Here is a 19,243-nt window from a genome sequence, read left to right as displayed (position 1 = left end):
ATAAAATATCAGTTAAAAATTCAATTTTAAAATGGCCAAATAGTTGTATTCCAGAATTAATATTCTCAAATGGTCTACCAGAGTTGATAAAACTGAACTCAAGATTCTGGATTAAGTCTTCAGTTACTCTATGAACAGCATAACTTAATAAACAACACATATTAAAAAACTTTTGCCACCTTCTTGAATGTTTAGAACTACCTTCTTCTCCCAGGGGAGCATTCTGAAAAAGAAAGCCTGAGACTGAGCCAATAAGGCATAATCTGTGTTTTCTGGAACATGAATACTTGCACATTAACTACTATATGCAAAAGAGCTATATTTGTCTTAGTATTCCTATTTATCTGAAAGATAAAATAATGTTTATTCTTTGCTATATTGTTTATGGTTTGTAGAGTACTACTACCGTACTATGTGTTTTACACCCACGTAAATAACAATATTCTTTTTACAACAGCACAGGTCTGTAGCACCAGCGAATACTTGAATATGGAAGGAACTATTAATGGTAGTAATTTTTTAGCTGAATCAAAAACATCTGTAAGAAATAATCCTAAATTTATTATATAATTTTATGAGCATATTTATTGATTTTTGTGATCAGCACCTTTTCATGATGTGTCCTTTTTTTTATCAATAAAGTTTCTTCATTGGTTAAGTTTACACTTAGCCTGGGAAGGTTAAGGTGGTTCCCATTTATAGATTGGGGTCAAGTGATCTACAGTTAGGTGTTGACAGCATATTTTTAATATCATGTAAACAAAAGATCCCTATTTTTAACTGGCTAATCCTCCTTACAGCCTTGAAGCTATGAGAGATTAAGCATTATGACCTCCTCAAACTTCTGCTGAGGGTGTAGGCTGGTATTCATACCGCAACCATGGTTTGGACAGTTGGAACAGAATTAAGAGTTCTCTTAGCAGCATAAACTCCACTGCTTTTTCTGAGAGCTACTTGTCCCGAATTTACGTGACAGTAAGCGTCTCTTCCAGCGAAAAAGTGATAGAGAAGATGCTGGTAGAATACAGTAGCTAATAGTTATTCTGAAGGAAGTGAGCAACCTACTGTATTAATGTCTTTCTTTTCTCAGCAGTTCCACCATTAGCACTTAGCTCAACCACTTCTTACAAGGAAATGCATAATGCTAAGAGAAAAAGATTATACTGCAGAGATTTTCCAGCACTTATCACCAGTATATTTATGTAAAAGCCAACTTATTGGACATGAAGGAGACATTTCTTGATTTTTTCCGGATCGCTAAATATGTTGTCCCAGGCACTCCTCTTAAGTGGTAAAAGTTAGCAGTGAAAAACTAACATCTGTACACACACAGGTACTACTTTATTAAGTGATTACTCAAAAAAAAACCACCAAAAAAAAAAAAAACCTGCGCAAAGAACTTGAGAATTGCAATGTGATATTAAAAACAAACATCAAAAAAAAAACCCACCACACCAAAAAAAAACCCCAACAACAAACCCCCCACACACAACAATAGCGCAGAGCAAAGAAGAAATTCAGCAGAAGAATTGTGACAAGGAAGCAATAGTCTTGGCATCACTTTCAGACTGTGACACATGGAAAATACTAAATACCTGATATGAATGCCCAATGGGTCTGTGCACAGATACTTATGTCTACAGACACTTATGTCTAACACTACAGGTATAAGAAAAAAGGCAACATGGAAAAAGTAGTGTGATAGCAGGCTACAAGATGTAAAACTTTAAAGCATATGCAGTTTGATCTTTTGAAAGCAATGGAAAAATATCCTTTATCTTCACTGGTCTGAAAGAAGAAATAGCCTTGTACTAACATAGATATCAAACAGATCTGCACTTATGAATTTCAACTAACTTGTCACCCATAAAGGATGGAAAATAAAGGCAGGAAAGAATTCCCTGTTCTCTGTTCATAGTGTTTAAAAATGTCACGTGATTCTCATTTTTAGAACAAATAATATTCTATCTTCATAGCAAAAACCAATAGTGATCCACAGTTCTCAAGCTATTTGCAGGACGTTGACTAATGTCTCCATATTTCTCTCGATTCTGTCGTTGCTTTTTAACCCACTATTGCCTCTTGTCTTACAAGACCTCTTCCTCAGGGCAGGGGTTGTATTTGCTCGCACTGTGCCTAGCACACTGGGAATTTGGTTCATGACTGGACTTCCTTAGCCCTATAATAATGTAAATACTCACAGTTCTTGGTAGCCCTAGATTTACAGTGCTGGATTTCCAATGTCATTAATACACAACTGTGAGACTAGAGGATGGAAGTAAAACTGGGTAATGAGTGGCAGCCAATAGCAAGAACTAGAGGACTAAAAACAAGCTCAGTGCATGAAAAGGAACATCAGAATATGGCTAAAAAAAGTCAGCTGAAGCAGCATGAACTTGGCTGACATCAACACTGTAAATCTCATGCTCTCATGAAAAGAAGACATTTTCTGATAACCAGCCAAGCATACAGGAGACTTGCATCTACATATCATTGCAAAATTAGCTTTTACTCTTGCTTTTCTATTTTGCCAGAGACCCATAAAATATAGTTTTAAATAATGCCCAAAAGAAATTCAGAGCAGAGCATTGCTGGTAGAGCCTATTAGTCTGCTGAAATACAGAACTGGTGTTACAGGATTATATAAATAGCATAGCTGTGCCATTGAATAAAAAGCTGCGATGAGGGCTACTTAATTTACGGATGTTGTCATCACCTTCACTAACCTTCCTCTTCTGTAATGTCGCATGTTAAGGATCAATGTTCTATATTGTACTAAAAGATCAAAAAGCTGCATGTTCTGTTTCAGTCTCCAACCATAAGTCTCTCAACTCTATTATCACTTCTAATAATGAAATTACATACAAATTGTCTTTTAGTGCTTGAGCATATGAAATTCTCATCACTTAAATCCCCAGCATAAACCCTATTTCTGTATCCTTTCAGCTATGTGAGAAGACAACTTCCTATAAAGAGGGAAAGAGGAAATTACACTATAGCTGCTCAGGCTAATGAAATCAAGCAGGAAAAAGCAGTAGATTTTAGGTTATCCCTTCGGATAATTCTTCCTGTGTGCCTTAATCTCACTGTTCTCCCCAGAGACACTTTAGCCCTGCATGCTAAGTAGGAAACATTCAGATTGTCAGTCAGCTTTCAGTTATTCAGGGTAATCCAAATAAAGCAAAGCACGCAATAACGCAAAGCGCACAGTGACTATCCAGTGAAGAAAAGCATGTGTTACTAATGACCGCGTAGTACAAGCGGTGATGGTAAATTCATACCACGGCTGTACAGTTGAAGCATCCCTCCACAAAGACCTATTCAATCTACAAAGACAGTAAGCAGGACTTGGCTATTTTGTCTGTTCATTTGTTTCACTTGCAGCATTTGTGGTAGAAAAACATTGGCAGGAATGGCATGTCCCATTTTACTTAAAAGGTCAACTGTTATCAATTTTCATATAACGGAACAACAAAGAATTCCTGAGATGAATAAACATCAGAAATACAGCAGATTTGCTTTTTCACTTTCATAAATGGCCTTTTGGGAGTATATAAAACAACACTGCTTCAAAGATTATGCTGAAAGTAAAGATAACATAAATAGAAAAGGAGCAAAAAGTATAACGACGGGGGAAGTTTCTGTCTGAGTTATTATGCCATCTTTGTTTTCCACAGTGTCCACAAAGACAGGTGAAGAACAGCTGAACAGTTGGGTTGGATTGATTTTACTGGGATTCCCCACCGCCCCCAAAATAAAAAAAAAAAAGATTTGCAGAGCTGTAGCTACTTTCAGCCAGGTGCTTACTTGCAGTTTCAGAGCAGATATGAACACTTATCTTGCACAGGACATTCGGAGGGGCAAGACTGAGGACAAAGCCCTCCAGGGAATCGCACCCGACCCACCTCCCGCGCCATTATCTGCAAATGAGGCAGCCCAACCTCTTTTACCCACATTTAGCCTTCATAATTTCACCCCATCTCCTCTCCATTTCCCAAAGTGTCAGTAAAACTCCCGTAGTGTAGTTTCTAGAGAGACGAAAAGCTGTTTGGGCTAATTTCTATTCAGAGATCCTCAGCTCTTTCATTCACAGATGGAGTTTCTTCAGTTTCTCAGCAGCTGATATTCCCACATATCAGTCTGAGTTTGAGTTTGACTGCGTGGCCAGTGCTCACACAGTACTCACTGCCTTAAAGTATTTTAGCAGAGACACTTATTATCCAAGTCAGTCAAAAAGTCATCAGCCACATCTGAAAGTGGCAGGCTATGAGCCAGAAAAAGAGCCCTAATTCTCACTACGTCTGTATGGCTTGATATAAGGCCCCACAACAGATAAATATCATATGTGAATAATTCTGTCACCCTATTGACACACTCATCAACACCTTTCAAAAACAAAAAAAGAGTATCCTGCCCTGCCCGGACTTGCTCCTTCCAAAATGATGAGACTGGAAAAAACAATCCATTCTCTATGCCAACCATAACATACACTTCTTGTTATTTTGCTGCTTGAAAAGCCCTTTCCCCACCCCGCCTTGAAGCAAACCTGTAAATTCTCTTAAATGCACTGATTTTGTAGGAAATGTTTAAGTTCACTGCATTTCTTTTTATGCTTTGCTCATTCTGTATAACTCCAGAAAATAATAATGCAAATATTAGCTTTTATGTGCTTTGGTCCATGTTTGAAAATTGAATCCAACAAGCCTTTTTGTCTTAAAATAGTTAGAAGAAAAAAAAGAAAAAAAAAAAAGAGGAAAGTAAAATGGAATTGGAAGGCAATGACTGTGAGGTCTAACAAACTACATGCTCTTAGTCTATTTATTTAACCTTTTTTTCTTGATTTTACCATCTAGAAAATGCAGATTAGGATTTATGCTTTCCTTCCCCATACATTAGAAATGACAACTACATGCAGGACACCTTATAAGTTCCAAGTCTTAGTCTTGAGAAGTACCAGTGACCCTCTGAAAGTTAATCAGTGTCTTGGGTTTGTGCTCAGTCAAGCCTCTCTCCTCCTCTCTTATTTTCAGTCTTTCATATCTTAGTGAGGTTCCAGGAAAAAAAGAGTTGAACTCAGCAAAGAGCTTGAAACTGTCCCTGTTTTTAACTATACCTAAATTTAGAGCCATTGGAAAAGGAGCTTTGGTTTGGATCCAAAAGAAAACAGTGAAGCCAGCCATCAATCAGCATCTCACACGGAGTTCACAGCCTTGTTTCACTTCTTCAGGTTTATTTGTGGCTTCTTTTGATTTTTTTTTATTTTTTTTTTAATACGAAAAATGAAGGGAGTACTGGCTGAGACTTTGTGTCATTATAATGATTTTGAGGAGACTGACACTCTTGCAGCAGAACACTGGTAAAATGAAATTAAAAACAAAAGATAAAAGAAAAAAAACCCAACAGCCAACAGCAACAAAAAAACCCCACAACCAAAACCAAACCCTAGATGTCTGATAGTTATGTAAAATAAAAACCCCAACCAAAAAAACCACAAAATAGATATGAACAAAATTTCAAAAGTTCTACTTTAACTGCACCCCTTTTTGCCAAAGTGTACCCATGTAGACGTTAATTACATGATCACATGCAGTATTTCAGATATTTAATATAATAGCATATACTTTCTCCTAATTTTAGGTGTTTATGTATTGAATCGTTTAAAACTGCTCTGTACTATTATGTTTATGCCCAAATAGATCCCATTAAAATAATTTACATAGCAAATAGGGAGTACAGCATTTCACAAAACATGTTACCAAGCAATAGTAAACATTTTCTGGAAAACGGAAGCCACCTATGCCTCTAGCTAAATTAGCATCATACTTAACTGCCTCTTCTCCTGCATGGCATGTCTGGAAGATAATAGTGCCTATCCAAATAGGTAAATGGGCTAAATAGTTAAATGCTTCAGCCCTTTAAGTGAACGTTACATATGCTGTGTTGACAGACAGAAAGAAATTGTATATGGTTCAGTCCACAATCTGAATACATGCTAAGCACCTCCCAAGAGGCACTCAGAATTACTCAGTATTGAATACAAGATGATTAAAATTCATACCATGGAAAGGAAAGACCTACACTTAAGAAAAAAAAAAAAAAAAAAAAAAAAAGCAAAACCCCTCAGTCACCTCTGACTCCTATTAGTGTAAAACTAATGGAACTCCTCCAGAGGTTTCTCCAGAGTGATGGGAGAAACAGGCCTCTGCCGCCTTAAGAAAATAAATACATTAAAAAAAAACCAAACTAAACAAAAAACATTCTGACAGTAAATAGATTTCAGGGATGCAAGAAGGAAGAAGGAAGGCTACAATATACCTCAGGTATGGATCTGAAGTCTCGTTAAACAAACATGAAAACACTGAAAAATTATTTTCAGTGAAGGACTCATCTTATTGAGGTGAATAGTCATCCTGTCATATAATTTAAAAGGAATAAGATTTTACCCTGCATGATCATGTAATTAAAGTGTCAGAATGCACACACCCAGGAGGACAGAGCTAATGCTGAACATGGAATTAACATTGGTATTTCATGACTTTTGAATGATTTGCCATGTAACCCTACATTCTCCAAATACTGCCTTCCAAATGGAATTGCCTAGGGCTTTGTAAAATTGAATAGTGGCAGGGAGAAAATATTCCCTATTGTAGCTCCATTTGCCTGAGCGTTTCAGAAGCATTTTTATCTCTCAGCCCTTAAAATCTGGAGGAAGGTTCCTCCTTCCTGGATGCGCAGCTAGACTGGCACCCTGCAAAGAATCCTGAACGTAAGGCAGTGCAGGACTGACCTCCCCAGGAGCAGAGCACTCCGCAGAACGCGAGACAGTCTGCTTGCTGCTTCCAACTTCACTTGATGAGGGAAGTGAGTTATGCCAGCTCTTTGCTTGCCGTAGCTTCCTCAGCAAGAGGAAAGAAATAAAACAAGAAAGAAAAAAAAAAACCCAAAACCAAACAAAACCAAACTAACCAACCTTCCTATCCAAATCTCGGTCTTCTCAGTCCCTACCTGCCTGCAAAGGATTTGAAACAAGAACAGCAATATTTTTAAGGAGAGAAGAGTGGGAGGAAGGCAACTGCTGCTCACTTCAGAGTGGTGTTACACATAATATGTTAACATATAGAAAGAAAATCACTTCTTCACCTCTTTGCTCCCCTGCGTAGGAATGCAGCTTCGGTCATGATTGCACCTCAGGAACCACACAGTAAAAAGCCTCTCCAGTGAGAAGGTTAGGAACTGGGCACGTCTTATCTTATGAGATGCTCAGCAAGGGCTCTGTTTCCAGGAAGATGGGCTTCCTTTTGCAAGTGCAAATTTTTATCTGCTTTTCCTACAAAATGAATTGCTGGTACAAATGTGAGTTCCTGAGCCAACAATTCATACTGCTGATACAAAAGCAGGCTGGGCACAGACTGTTTCAGAAAAAAAAAAAAGGGGTTGCTTTTCAGAAGGTATCTGCTTATGAATGCTAGGACTCCTGTAAAGGACAGGAAAAAGCAGACTGTGATGCTAAAATTAACCATATACATGCAAATACCATGTTCTCTAGCACTACCACAGCATCTTTGGCCATAATATAGCAATCGAATGAATATGAGAATTGCTACAGGTCAAAAATCAGTCTTCAGTTGAGTATTTACAGATACTTCTTCTCCAGGGGAGAAATTCTAATTTGCAAGCCACACTTCCTTTTTTATCAGTGGGCAAGAATGTCAAATATGTCATTTTCCAGAGGCGCAAGAGAAGGTCCAACCTGAGAACAATTTTGCCTAAAAGACAAAACTCACAAAGCTGAAGCAGCAGCTGCATGGCATCAGAATGAAAACTGCTACATAACCTAAAATTTAAAAAAAAAACTTTCAGGACCACTGTAATAAGAGATGATATTTCTGATTCTAGCACATTTTTCCTAAGGGCTCAACTGTGCAAAGTACCAGCCCCAGTTCAGAAAAGCACCTAAACACAACCATAGCTGTAATCATGAAAGCAGTTCCCCATTTAACTTGATTATTCAGTTGGCATGATTAAATTCTAAGTGCTTAACTGTGTTAACACAAACATCAAGGTTTTTGTCTCAGTAGGACGAATTAAGTAAGCTGAAATTCATTGCATTCGTATATTTGAAGTGGTGGATTTCAGATTACTTCATCTTCTTTTCTGTAAGCATGCCATTTTGCCAAAAGCTGTCACTCCCTTGTTTTCTATGCATTTGCTGTATTTTAATGAGAAACTCTATTTATTGATTCTGATTTTACATAGAAAACTGGGGTTTTCTTTCAATAAGATGATTACACATAAATGTTACATAGAAACACAAGAGGGGTTTTTTGTTTGGTTTGGGGTTTTTCCCCCCCCCTTCATAATTGCTGAAGGAAGCGTATTGCCCACCAGCACAAGGCAGTGAACGAGCTACAGCCCGGATTCACAGCTGTGCTCAGCGCGCTCCACGTGCAGCGGCGGGCGCGCGAAAGAAGCCGTTTGGGATGCCCTGATGTCAGGGCTTGCTCTGCGCTGGCCTGGTGCCCGTCAGAGGGAAGGTAAAGCCACAAGGCTGTGCTGTGCACGGAGGGCAGCGAGGCCCCCAAGGTGCCGATCTGCCAGCCAGGAGATGTCAAAGCAAAGCAGCAACGCAAACATGCCCTCCTTTTTATTTGTCACACCCCCAGACGCCTGATTCTTTCTTGCCTTCAGTAGTGCTGTTCTTTAGGGAGCAAACAACGTAACACAGAACTTCTATTTTCTGGGACTAGCCGTTAGCTCTTGTAAAAGAACATTCATCATTATGATTCGCTATTCCTATGTAAAAAAATACATCTAATATTAGTAATAAAATATTTTCTTTGTATCAACGGTGGTAAAACACTTTCATTATCGTACTCCTTTAAAGAAGCATAGCTAATACGTAGAGCTCTTAAAGAAAATTGCAGGAGGAATCAGGAATGTAAAGTATTGCTGTTTTGAAGCACTAAACATTTTTCTTCTTCAAACCATGAAACTTTGTCCCATCCTGGCTTAATTCAACCATGCTGACAGAATTACAATTTTCAGGTTGCATCATATCAACATGTCAAAAAGCAAGCATCTGCACCCTCCAAAGTTTGTTTAAATCCCCTACCTTTCCTACATAGAGTGGGTCTGTACCCATGTATTCTTCCAGCACAAAGAATTGATTCCACACCCAGCTGCGTTTGGTTCTCGTCCTCCCTGATTGAAAGTAGGGCTTTGACCTGGACCGTGAGAGCTCGGCTTGATTCATCCCAGAAAGACACAGGAAAAGAGCTAGTATCTGCAGAAAATGGCAGAACTCCACTTTGCCCAACTTCATCTTTTTTTTTTTTTTTTTTTTTCCGGTGAAAGAAAAAACCTTGACGAGAGCGGGCGCAATTCCAGTTGTCGCAGTAGCTCTAGCCTCCGGCAGGGTGTCAGCTGGGAGTCCAGAGATAATAATTTGCGGAGTGGTCGATCGGAAGTAGTCACCACTGCTGAATAGCCTTCACCAAAGAAATGGTGCAATAGGTACCTATCCGGGAAAAAGACAAGAACTGTTGTCAGAAGGTTGGTTTGGTTTTTTTTTTTTAAAGAATGCAAATTATTTGCAGCTTTCACATACTGCATCAAAAATGTTTATTTATTATTTTTCTCATCACCAACACAGTTGGGTTTACATAATAAGTCTCTGAGTGTTTAGAGCACATTCCTTGGATGGCATTACTACTGCTGATACATCTGTATTTATAGCTATAAGTTTTTCTCATGACTGTTCTCTTAATATACATGTTTTCCCAGTAAAAATGCTGGAAGATTTTCTCTTTAAAATAATCAAAGCAAGCATAGTTATTTACAGTTATTTGGTTTGATTTTTCCTCCTCTGTCTGCTACAGTCTGCTTTACTTGCCTTTACAATGATATAATTACAAACCAGCTACAGGCAGGAAGGTATATTAATGGCAAGGACATACACTAGCTTAACTCTCCGCTATATAACTGAAAAGTAAAATAAAGGAGTATAAGATGAATCGGAACAATTTGATTGATTCTTAGTCACAGTACACCAGATGTTATGATTTGTTCTGATCTGAATCTGACCCGCTAAAAAGCCCTCAGAGTCTTCCCACTCATTTTTACTACATTCCTAGAGCAAATGTCAAGCACGGTAAGAAGCACGTTAGACTAGTTTACATACTCATACACAGACAACATTCAGAAAGACCAGAGGATAATGTGATGTTGTGTTTTCAGTGAAACTTTGATTTAACGATGAATGATTTTTCAGCACTAACACATAAAATTTTTATCCTTTTGTGCATCGTGTCCATTTTTATTTCAAAATCTTGATCACTTTATAAGTGGTAGAACTCACTACAAAAATAATAATTTACAAAAAAAACCCCCAAACCTTCAATACTTAAACAAGACTTTTTATTTCTGCCTTTGACACTTGTGAGCCTTTTCTGGCCAAGTGCAAACATATTCTTAGTATAATGTTTTTAAAAGTATAAGTTCTGCCAGTCAGAACCAAACATAGCTTTGCCTTTCAGGGGAATCACCTGCATTAACCCCAGGTAAGCAATGCTCTCTCTGAAATAGGCATCCTCCTTGTCTGAGTGAGCAACGAGGCAGGCAAAAAGTGCTTAAGAAGTGCCAAACAGGAGGTGAAAATGAGGATAAAACTAAAACAGATAACAAGGCATGCATTTGGAGTGAACCGTTGCTACTTAGGAAGCCATGGAAGAAAGATTTCATCCTTTCTACATTTAATTAATCTAAAAAGGCTAGACATTAAATCATATACACATTAAATGCTCTAGATAGATTATCATTATATCCCTACCCACTACTATTAAAACTGAGTGAAATGTGATCTCTGCTGTTTTCAGTATGGCAGGCTCTTTTAACTGAAGAACGTCTATGCATCGTGCTGCCAAAGGTACCTAGAGGGCAGAAACATGAAACAAATAAAAAGCTCTTCTGATTACAGACTGTATTTAAAGCCTTTTTATAGTAATCCCTTCTGTGGTACGGCCCTGCACCAGAAAGGCTTTGCTGAGAGACTGGTGGGATAAATCACAAACCCACTGAGCATGTTTGCTAAGCAGCAGCAATTTGAAAGATTCCATATGTGAAAATCCAGTGTCTCCCTACCGGCAAAACAAAGAGAATGGGCAATGTCTTACCTAAAGACCCTAATTTCCACATCGTGATGCTATGGTTCTAAGAGACATCTCTCCAACATGGACCAAGATTCTTTTCACAGCGGGATTAACACGCAGGTGTCATCCTCTCCGGCAGAGCATAGTTTAAAATTATTAATCCCAACTAGCCATCACTCAGTTTTGATCTGGCCCTTGGTGTAAATCATGACTATATGACATAGTAATTACTGAGAGGGCTGCCATGAGTGTTAAGGAGAGTGGCTGCGCTTCCTTGGCGAGACGTTCACTTTCTACTGCTCGGTTCAAATAAAATGTGTGTTGTTTGTAGTAGAGGCTGTTTATGCACCCTTTACTTTCCCTCTCTGTGTCGAAGTTACATCAGGTTAAAGACATCTGATATTGATAAACTGTCAGTTTATTTCAAAGAGGTAGCAAATTGTTATTTAACAGAGATAAAAATACAAAATGGATTTTCTTAAGAAATGTCAGTAAAACATTTACAATATGCTTGAGTCTTTCGACTAAGCAGTTTAAAATGTCTTGTTCTTGTTCCGAACAGACATTTCAAACCTAGAATTGCTCTAACCTTTCTCTCGAACAGTGTTCTCTTATATCCTTTCTTTTACACCTGCAGGGAAGTATGAAAGCCACCATATGGAGTGCCATGGTCCCCAGCCACACACCACAGCACAGAACTGAAAAATGCACCCAAAATACCAACTGAAAAACAGCCCATATGCTAGACAGCACAATCTGATGAAAAGCAGAATACTCACACCCCCTGGAAAAAAATTGTTGTCGTTTACTCATTCTCAAATACTTTCACCACACAGTCTCCAGAATTCCAATTATTTTTATTCAGCTGTGTGGCAGCACTTTCTGCTCTGAAACACTCTTCCTTCCCTTCCTCCTCTTCTTCAGGATAAATCTTCGTATTCCTCTTAGAGTCCTTTTTTTTTAGGTTTTTATTTATAGTACTTTCAGCACATTGCCTTTTGAGTGCGATACTTCCCAAAGCAGAAGTAAAAGTGTCGGGTATTTAAAAATCTTTTCTGTTTTAGGAATAATTATTTACTAAATTGCATTTCACTACCTTTCTTACTGATATAAATATACATATTTATATGGAATTTTTATGGTTATGTGTTAAAAAAATAAAAATATTATATTTCTGTCCAAGTATAACTAGCACTTCAACATCACCTGTTCTGTGAATTCCATAAGTATGAAGTCCACAAGTCCACATAAGCAACATCGCGGGATTCATAAAACTGAAAATTAAAAGATGCTGTTGTGGGTTTTTCTCCTCATCAAGGCATAACTTCAGTGTTCAGGGTTGCACTTGCAGCAGTGGATATGACTAACACTGACAGCAATAGAGGGAATGCAGTGCTCTGATTCCAGTGCTTTCTCTGTCATCTGCGTTTACAGGCTTGAGTGTGAAGTGAAGGCAAATCTGACCTGCAACCGTTTTCTATTTTGTATTTAAAGATGCTCTTTTATAACATAGTATCACTTTCTGCACAAACCGGACTCAGAATACACAGAACTGAGAAATATTTGCACTTGCAACTGATGTCGTTAATTACCCTAGGACATAGTTGCACCTTTGCATCTTATTTCTGGATCTCCAAAATGCTACTCCCCTCCCCGAACATGAGCAAACGCAGTCTTGTCTCCTCACTCAAAATTTGCCTACATAAAAACTAATATAGTTTTTAAAATAAAATTAATTTGTCTTCTGGTATATTTAAAGCACTAGGCTCTACCTTTCACATCTAACCTTTTATTCCCCATTTGCATATAGCCCTGACAATCAAAAATATGAAAAATATAAAGTACAACAATCGGTGTGTAATTCAAAGAGTATGTTATGTGACCTGGACTGTACATGTAGCATGTCTTACCAGAGCAATAACATGCTGTCTGTATGAGCAGCTATAAGAATAATAAAAAAAACCCTCATAAAAATATCCACTAAATATCCACTCTCTCATGTTTGTGTTCTTAAATAGCTGGTTGATATATAAAACATCAGACTGAAGAATATACATCTGAAAAAATAATAACCTCCTTATTCAATATATACCATAAAACTCACATTTTCTCCCATCTGCTGTATAGAAATTGAACTATATTTAAGCCACAGTGGAGTAGCAGAAGTGTTCTGGTGAACACTGCTAATCTGAAAAATGTTACTACTCTACTTTGCCAAAACAATCTGCTAGTGTCAAAAAGACACTATTATGCACTGTCTCTGAGGGGCAATCTTGATTTGTTGAAAACATTTAGATCATGAATAAGATCCTCAGCTTTAAGGAATAGTTCCCCTCACTGCAAGCAATTAAGGGTAATTTACACCCACTGAAAATCTCTCTGAATATTTTGCTTCGCTCCGTAATTTCTAAAACAACACATCAAGATGAGTCCTCGCTGTTTGTGTGTAGCAGTGAGCACCAGTAGATATGGACAAAACATGTCTTCAGTCTCCTAGATATCCCCATGGAACCTCTCTTTCCCTACCCTCGAGACTTCCGCGGCCTCGTAGGGCCATTCGCTGAAGGCTTTTGAGATCATCTTCGTACCACCTAACCTTTGCAGCCAAAGTGCAAATTCCTGCAGACTTCCACTCACACATCGCTACCGGTGCCATAGTGCCAGCCTAGGCTATGAACCACATCATCAACCTCGTCAAACCAACAGGGAATTTTGTCCTTCAGTGTGTATTCTCCTGAAGTCTTTCCAAGGCACAAAATTGTTCAGGAAGAAATGGAAATCCAAATCCTTTTCCATTACTAAACTTCACCATCCTGGATTACATTTCTCAATTTTGAAATCTTGCTGTCATCTCAGGGGATCCACATTAGGTGCAACTGAAAAGTTTTCCATACCTATTGCTTTCTCTCCTAACCCCCACCCCCCATTCTCCTCTCATCAGATTGCTTCAATTTTTTATACCATTGCAAAATTTATTGCATAAACCTGGACCTCACTGTCTCTGAAAGCGCAGCCCAGACAACACCTGCTAGTAAATCTTGCTTTAGCGTGGTCAATAGTGCACAGTTATCCCATGTTTGGGTTTGGTTTTTTTTTTTCCTCTACATTTGTCATTCAATAAAATAAGACTCTGCACGTTGAGATAAGTTTGAGGGTGACTGTTGCCATTGGATCTTGAACCATGATCCCTTAAATGCAGTAGAATCATCAGGTGAGCCCCCTCACAGCTGAACTACCCCCACTGAAATATTTATGTTTCGACATTCAATTTTACAATGCCCATTAGAAAGGGTGTCACTTTCCATGGCAGAGAAAATTCCCCTTGGTTATGAGCTTGCAGCTCCTTAATGACACACATCCTAAATATCATGGGAGACTCTTTCACAGGCACACGAACTCTGTGATCCTTGAGACAAAGGGTTTATAGAAGATAACACGTCTAATTATGGTATGGATTGAAATTTCTGGTTATCACTTTTTTCAGGGAAAGGAAAAAAAAAATAAAAAAGGAGGGTGCCTTGGAGTAAGTGAGGTGGGGACCCTTCCATGAAATGAAGCTCCACAAGTCAAGGCACTACAATAAAGCCTATTAACTCCCTGTGCCAGATGACATTACAACTACAGACCACAACCTCGTGCCGCTAACTGGCCTAAATATTCACATGGGAGATCTGTAAATGTAGTGCACATCCTGCAGTCTGCATCTGGTTATCAAGCAAAAAACTATCACTGCTCCAAACATATGGCACTGTTACACTAAACTGCCTCAAATACACTCTGACTCAGGTGAAAGGACCCGATGAGACAACAGAAAAACACTAGGCACACTTCAGTAAATGATATGGCTTCATAAAGAAAATGCATAAAGAAAACCAGGCAACAGCTTTTGGTCTTTCACACTGCTCTGCAGTTGGTCATAAGATTGTAAGTGGCTAGAGTGCAAAGTTGTTAAGGTTGTTGGAGGTTTTTTTGTGGGAGATTTTTTTTCAAGAAAAATTAACAAAAGAAAGATTTTTTTTTTTAAATATAATTTTCTCCATGTGAAAGTGCTGCGTTAGTTTTTTACCTTGCTATGGTACATTTTATAGATCTAAGCTGCTGGGAAGGATTATGCTAATTTGACCAGTTATTGAAAAAAACCACTAGCAGTATTTGTATATCTGTGACCAATCAAGTCAAATATTTAAATGTCCACAAGCTCAATTTCTGCAGCCTCATTTAAGCTGAGGAACTTCACATAATACCTAGGGATGACTTTCTTGCAGAACCACTGAATTCCCAGAGGAGGCACTCCTGCATTACTGCTCAGAGTTAAGCCTGCTTTGATAGGAACAACTGAAGTAATCATCACCTATTTTATGCGCCCTTCCTCAGCTAGAATTTAATGATTTTTATTGCCATGCGAAAACAATACCCAGTAATAGCATGAAAGCATACATGGAAAAAAAACAACCATGCATGATAAACTAAAGCAAACTGAATGGCTCAGGAAAGGCCTTCACTGAAGAGCCCCTGAGCAGATCAGATATTGAAACCAACAGTCAAAACCATACACAGAAAGTTACTAGCCAACCTGTCGCTAAAACTGACTCCCAAGTAGTATATTCATCTGCAAACCATTTGAAGTTGAAAATACTTCTATTTTCATTGGACATTGGAGTCAAATTTGTGAGTTGAATACCTTTGAGAAAAGGCTTAGCCAGGTTTATAGTAAAGTAGGACCTTTAACTTAGAGCAGAACAACACCAAGTTTCGTATTAATAATTTCCTTCAGTGAAGTGTCTGACTGCTGAAGAAACATGTAAAAATATGAACACAACATGCACACGCACAGTTATACATGAAAAGCATAGGCGAAAATCTACATGCAATCTATATCCATTCTTCTCATCAGACAATTCATGGACAATCTGTAGTTATACAAATGCTTAACAATTACCCTTTTATACGGAAAGATAAGAATGCTTTGCTCTTAAATCAATAGCAAATAATCAAGAGTGCTTTGCTATTAAATCAATAAAAGTAGACTTAAGAGAGTTGAGAGGCTGTCATGTGACTGTTAACACAATTCTAATGACCTACATCAGCCTTTAATTACAGTAAAGTCTCCCATTATAAGGGTGAGATGCCCTCTGATTAAAACTGCAATCTTTATTGGCTTTTTGCAAGAAAATAGCCTACATTACTGATGTTTGGGTTTTTATTCACATTAACTGACATGCATTTCTAACATGCAGTGGTAGCTCAGATTATTACCTCTGATATTTCCCCAATATTCCAGGTAGTTTTTTAATATACATTAAGTATATTTCACATACTTAACATTAAAAGTTGTCAGAGTCAGCTTTTACCTCCTCTGCTCATCTCCCCTTGCTATGGATTTTATTGCAATTGTTTTTTTAAATCTTACTTAGCCTTTCTTCATGACCCTAAAAAAGAAGTGTGTCTAGATTAGATCCCCTGGTAGTTGCAGGCTGGAGAACTAGAAAAGTGTGTCCAAGGACTTTAAACAGGATGTCACATGTAGTCCCTGGATAGTTCTTTTGGATTTATTTAGTAGGTTTTTTGTTCTTTCTTCCCCTAAAGATGATAACACACCCGTTGCACTGAACTAGCTCTAATGAGGCACAATCGCATTATTTCTAAATATCCTCACTTCACTTTTGCATCTTTGAAACTGTTACGATATTGCTAAGAGCAAACAAGCATAATTTCCAAACTGATCTTTATCTGTTGACCTGTTATACCTTCAGAAGCTATATTCTAAGAAAACTTAATTTACTTACGCAACTTTCATGCTATTAAATCTAACTTGCCCATCTGAATAGCTCTTCACCTGAGATTATGTAGATCTATCTTTTTCAGAAACAGAACAAGTATCTAGCTTTCACCAGTAACAACTCCCTGCAAACTTCAGGTAATGTAACAGAGGAACAATTAGTAAATATAATAAAGGTGGAAAAGTCAAGTCACTATCACTGCCAAGGAGAGACTGCTTCAGAAACTGGCATTCTTAAGAGTTTGGTTCTTGTATTTATTTACTTATTTGTCCTGGAAAAGCGATTTATTTTCTGCAAAGCTGTACAATCACCTATGTTTTAGCTGAAAAATGGCAAGGCAGTATGTCTTGTTAGAGAAACTATAAAGTATATGCTGCCCTTTCAAGTCTCTGCTTTGACTTGAGAAGTTATCTATCAAAACACAAGATTTTTATCTTTGCAACGGGAAAAGATTAAAGTATCAACATTTCAGTTCCCAAAATCAGAGTGCCTCACTAGTCTCTGTCTCCCATCCCTCACCAAATCCCCCGTTTTGCTAGGGAAGACATCGTTTGCAGAATCCTGGCTCACCTGAACTATATCGCCTTTTGAAAGCACGAGTATAAAGGCTAAATCTTATCTCAAAAAGGGATATTTTTTTCTTCCATTTAGCAACTAGAAGTCTGAGGATCCAGATCACAAACCACTTGCTACCAGTGCACAGAACCTATTATAGGAAAGCAGGACATGCCTATATGTGGATAGAAGGGGGAACGGGGCGGAGGGGGAAGGGTCAGTATCAAACAGCCAGGCACTGCAGAGCTAGCCTTACCAGCTGAATACTAATCAAAGAAATAAGCTCCCATCATTTCAACATTTGCAAACTCTAGAACATCCTTGACATAAAAGGAGGAAAGCTCTGGGAAATAACTCAGGAAATTTCCTGGCCTCAGTAATCTTTTGCTCTGTAGCATCAGTGCCGGACTCTGAGATCAAACAAGACGGCCACGTTGGTTTGGCAGAAAGGACCGAGATAGCCAGGACTTAGTGCTGCCTATATTTTGCAGAAGTCCGTGGTCCTCCCTTCCCCCACCCCACCTCCCCGCTTGTCTGTGAGACTTCTCCAAAGAGTCAGAGAGATGCTATTGTTCTCTTATTTTTCAGAAGGTGCACGCACACGTATAGCATTAATGCTTTTACTTCCCACGGTTCCCCTGCCACATCTGCTGCCGGTGCCCCCGCGGCCGTTCCCAGCCGCGCTGCCTGGGCTGCCCGGGCCGCCCGCAGACGCTGCCCGGCCGCCCCGCCGGCCCCTTCCCCGCCGCCCCCGCGCACGGGAAAAGCGAAACTTACCGCTGCGCCCGCGGCCGCGCCGCCCTGCTGACTCCACAGAGCCACAGCCCCGCCGCCGAGCGGGAGCAGTTTAGGGGCACGGGTGGGGGGAAGAAGAACCGCACACAGCCCTCTCCTGAAACTATTCCGTTCTCCCTCTGCCTACACGGGAGGGGAAGGGGGAGAGGAAAGCAAGGGAAAGCACAGGTGCAGCCGACACTTACCTGCTCCCTCTCTCCCTCGGCTGCCCAGCGTAGTGAGTATTTTAATCCCAAGGGCCGACGGTGCCTCCGCGGCGAAGTGCTGGCGGGATGCTCCCAGGCGGGGGCCGGGCTGCGGGCGGCGGGGCGCCCGCCTGGCATGGGGGCTGCGCGCCCGCCCGCGCACTCGCCCACACCCGCGGAGGCAGGAGCGCCGCCGCTCCGCTCCTCCTCCTCCTCCGCGGCGTGGCACGGCAAGGCAAGGCACGGCACGGCCAGCCTCTGGGCGCACGGTGGGAGAAGTGGGTGCCGGTGCCAAGCCCAGCACCGACTGGGTGCGGATCGTGGCTGCGGGAGGAGGAGGAAGAGGAGGGAGGGAAGGAGGAGGGAGGGAGGGAAGGAGGCAGAGGAGGTGGGGATGCTGCTCTGGGCAGGGGATATCACCACTCGGCGGTCGGAGCCGGCTGCCAGCTCCGTCCGAGGGCGCGCGGAGGAGGCACCAGGACTCTTTGTACCTCCCGAAGCCCCGGCGGTGGCTATTGAAAAGGGATCCAGGGAGCAAGCAGCCTGCCCGGCCCCACTCCCCCCGCCTCTCCTCCTCCTCCTCCTTGACAGGATATACAGATGGAGTCCTTTGGATAAAAATCAGGAGCCGGGCTAGGGGGTGGGGCGGGAGCCAATCTATCTCCCGATTTGCATTTGAAACGCGGAGCTGAAGGAGAGAGTTTAAGAATTTTTTTTTTTATTCACCTCCCAACTTGTCCTAGAAGCTGCGATCAATTGAGCTCCCGAGGCGTGAAGGCAA

At 40.0% G+C, this 19,243-nt stretch overlaps 1 protein-coding gene across 3 annotated transcripts in view; it reads right to left on the bottom strand.

Moving 5' to 3' along the window:
• The window catches only part of CDH7 (cadherin 7), an 84,815-nt gene extending 65,893 nt beyond the window's left edge, over positions 1-18,922 (bottom strand). For all 3 annotated transcript variants that reach the window (XM_054817873.1, XM_054817875.1, XM_054817874.1), the window contains exons 1-2: positions 18,463-18,922; positions 9,113-9,517 (exon numbers count right to left, since the gene is read on the bottom strand). In XM_054817873.1, the coding sequence (XP_054673848.1) occupies positions 9,113-9,322 (210 nt within the window). In that variant the 5' untranslated portion in view covers positions 9,323-9,517; positions 18,463-18,922. The remainder of the gene's footprint in view (positions 1-9,112; positions 9,518-18,462) is intronic.
• Between the last annotated feature and the right edge of the window lie 321 nt (positions 18,923-19,243).

This window comes from Grus americana, chromosome 2 (assembly GCF_028858705.1).
Source record: "Grus americana isolate bGruAme1 chromosome 2, bGruAme1.mat, whole genome shotgun sequence".
Lineage (NCBI taxonomy): Eukaryota > Metazoa > Chordata > Aves > Gruiformes > Gruidae > Grus > Grus americana.
The sequence above is the reverse complement of the archived record's forward strand: the minus strand, read 5'-3'. Positions and strand labels throughout refer to the sequence as shown.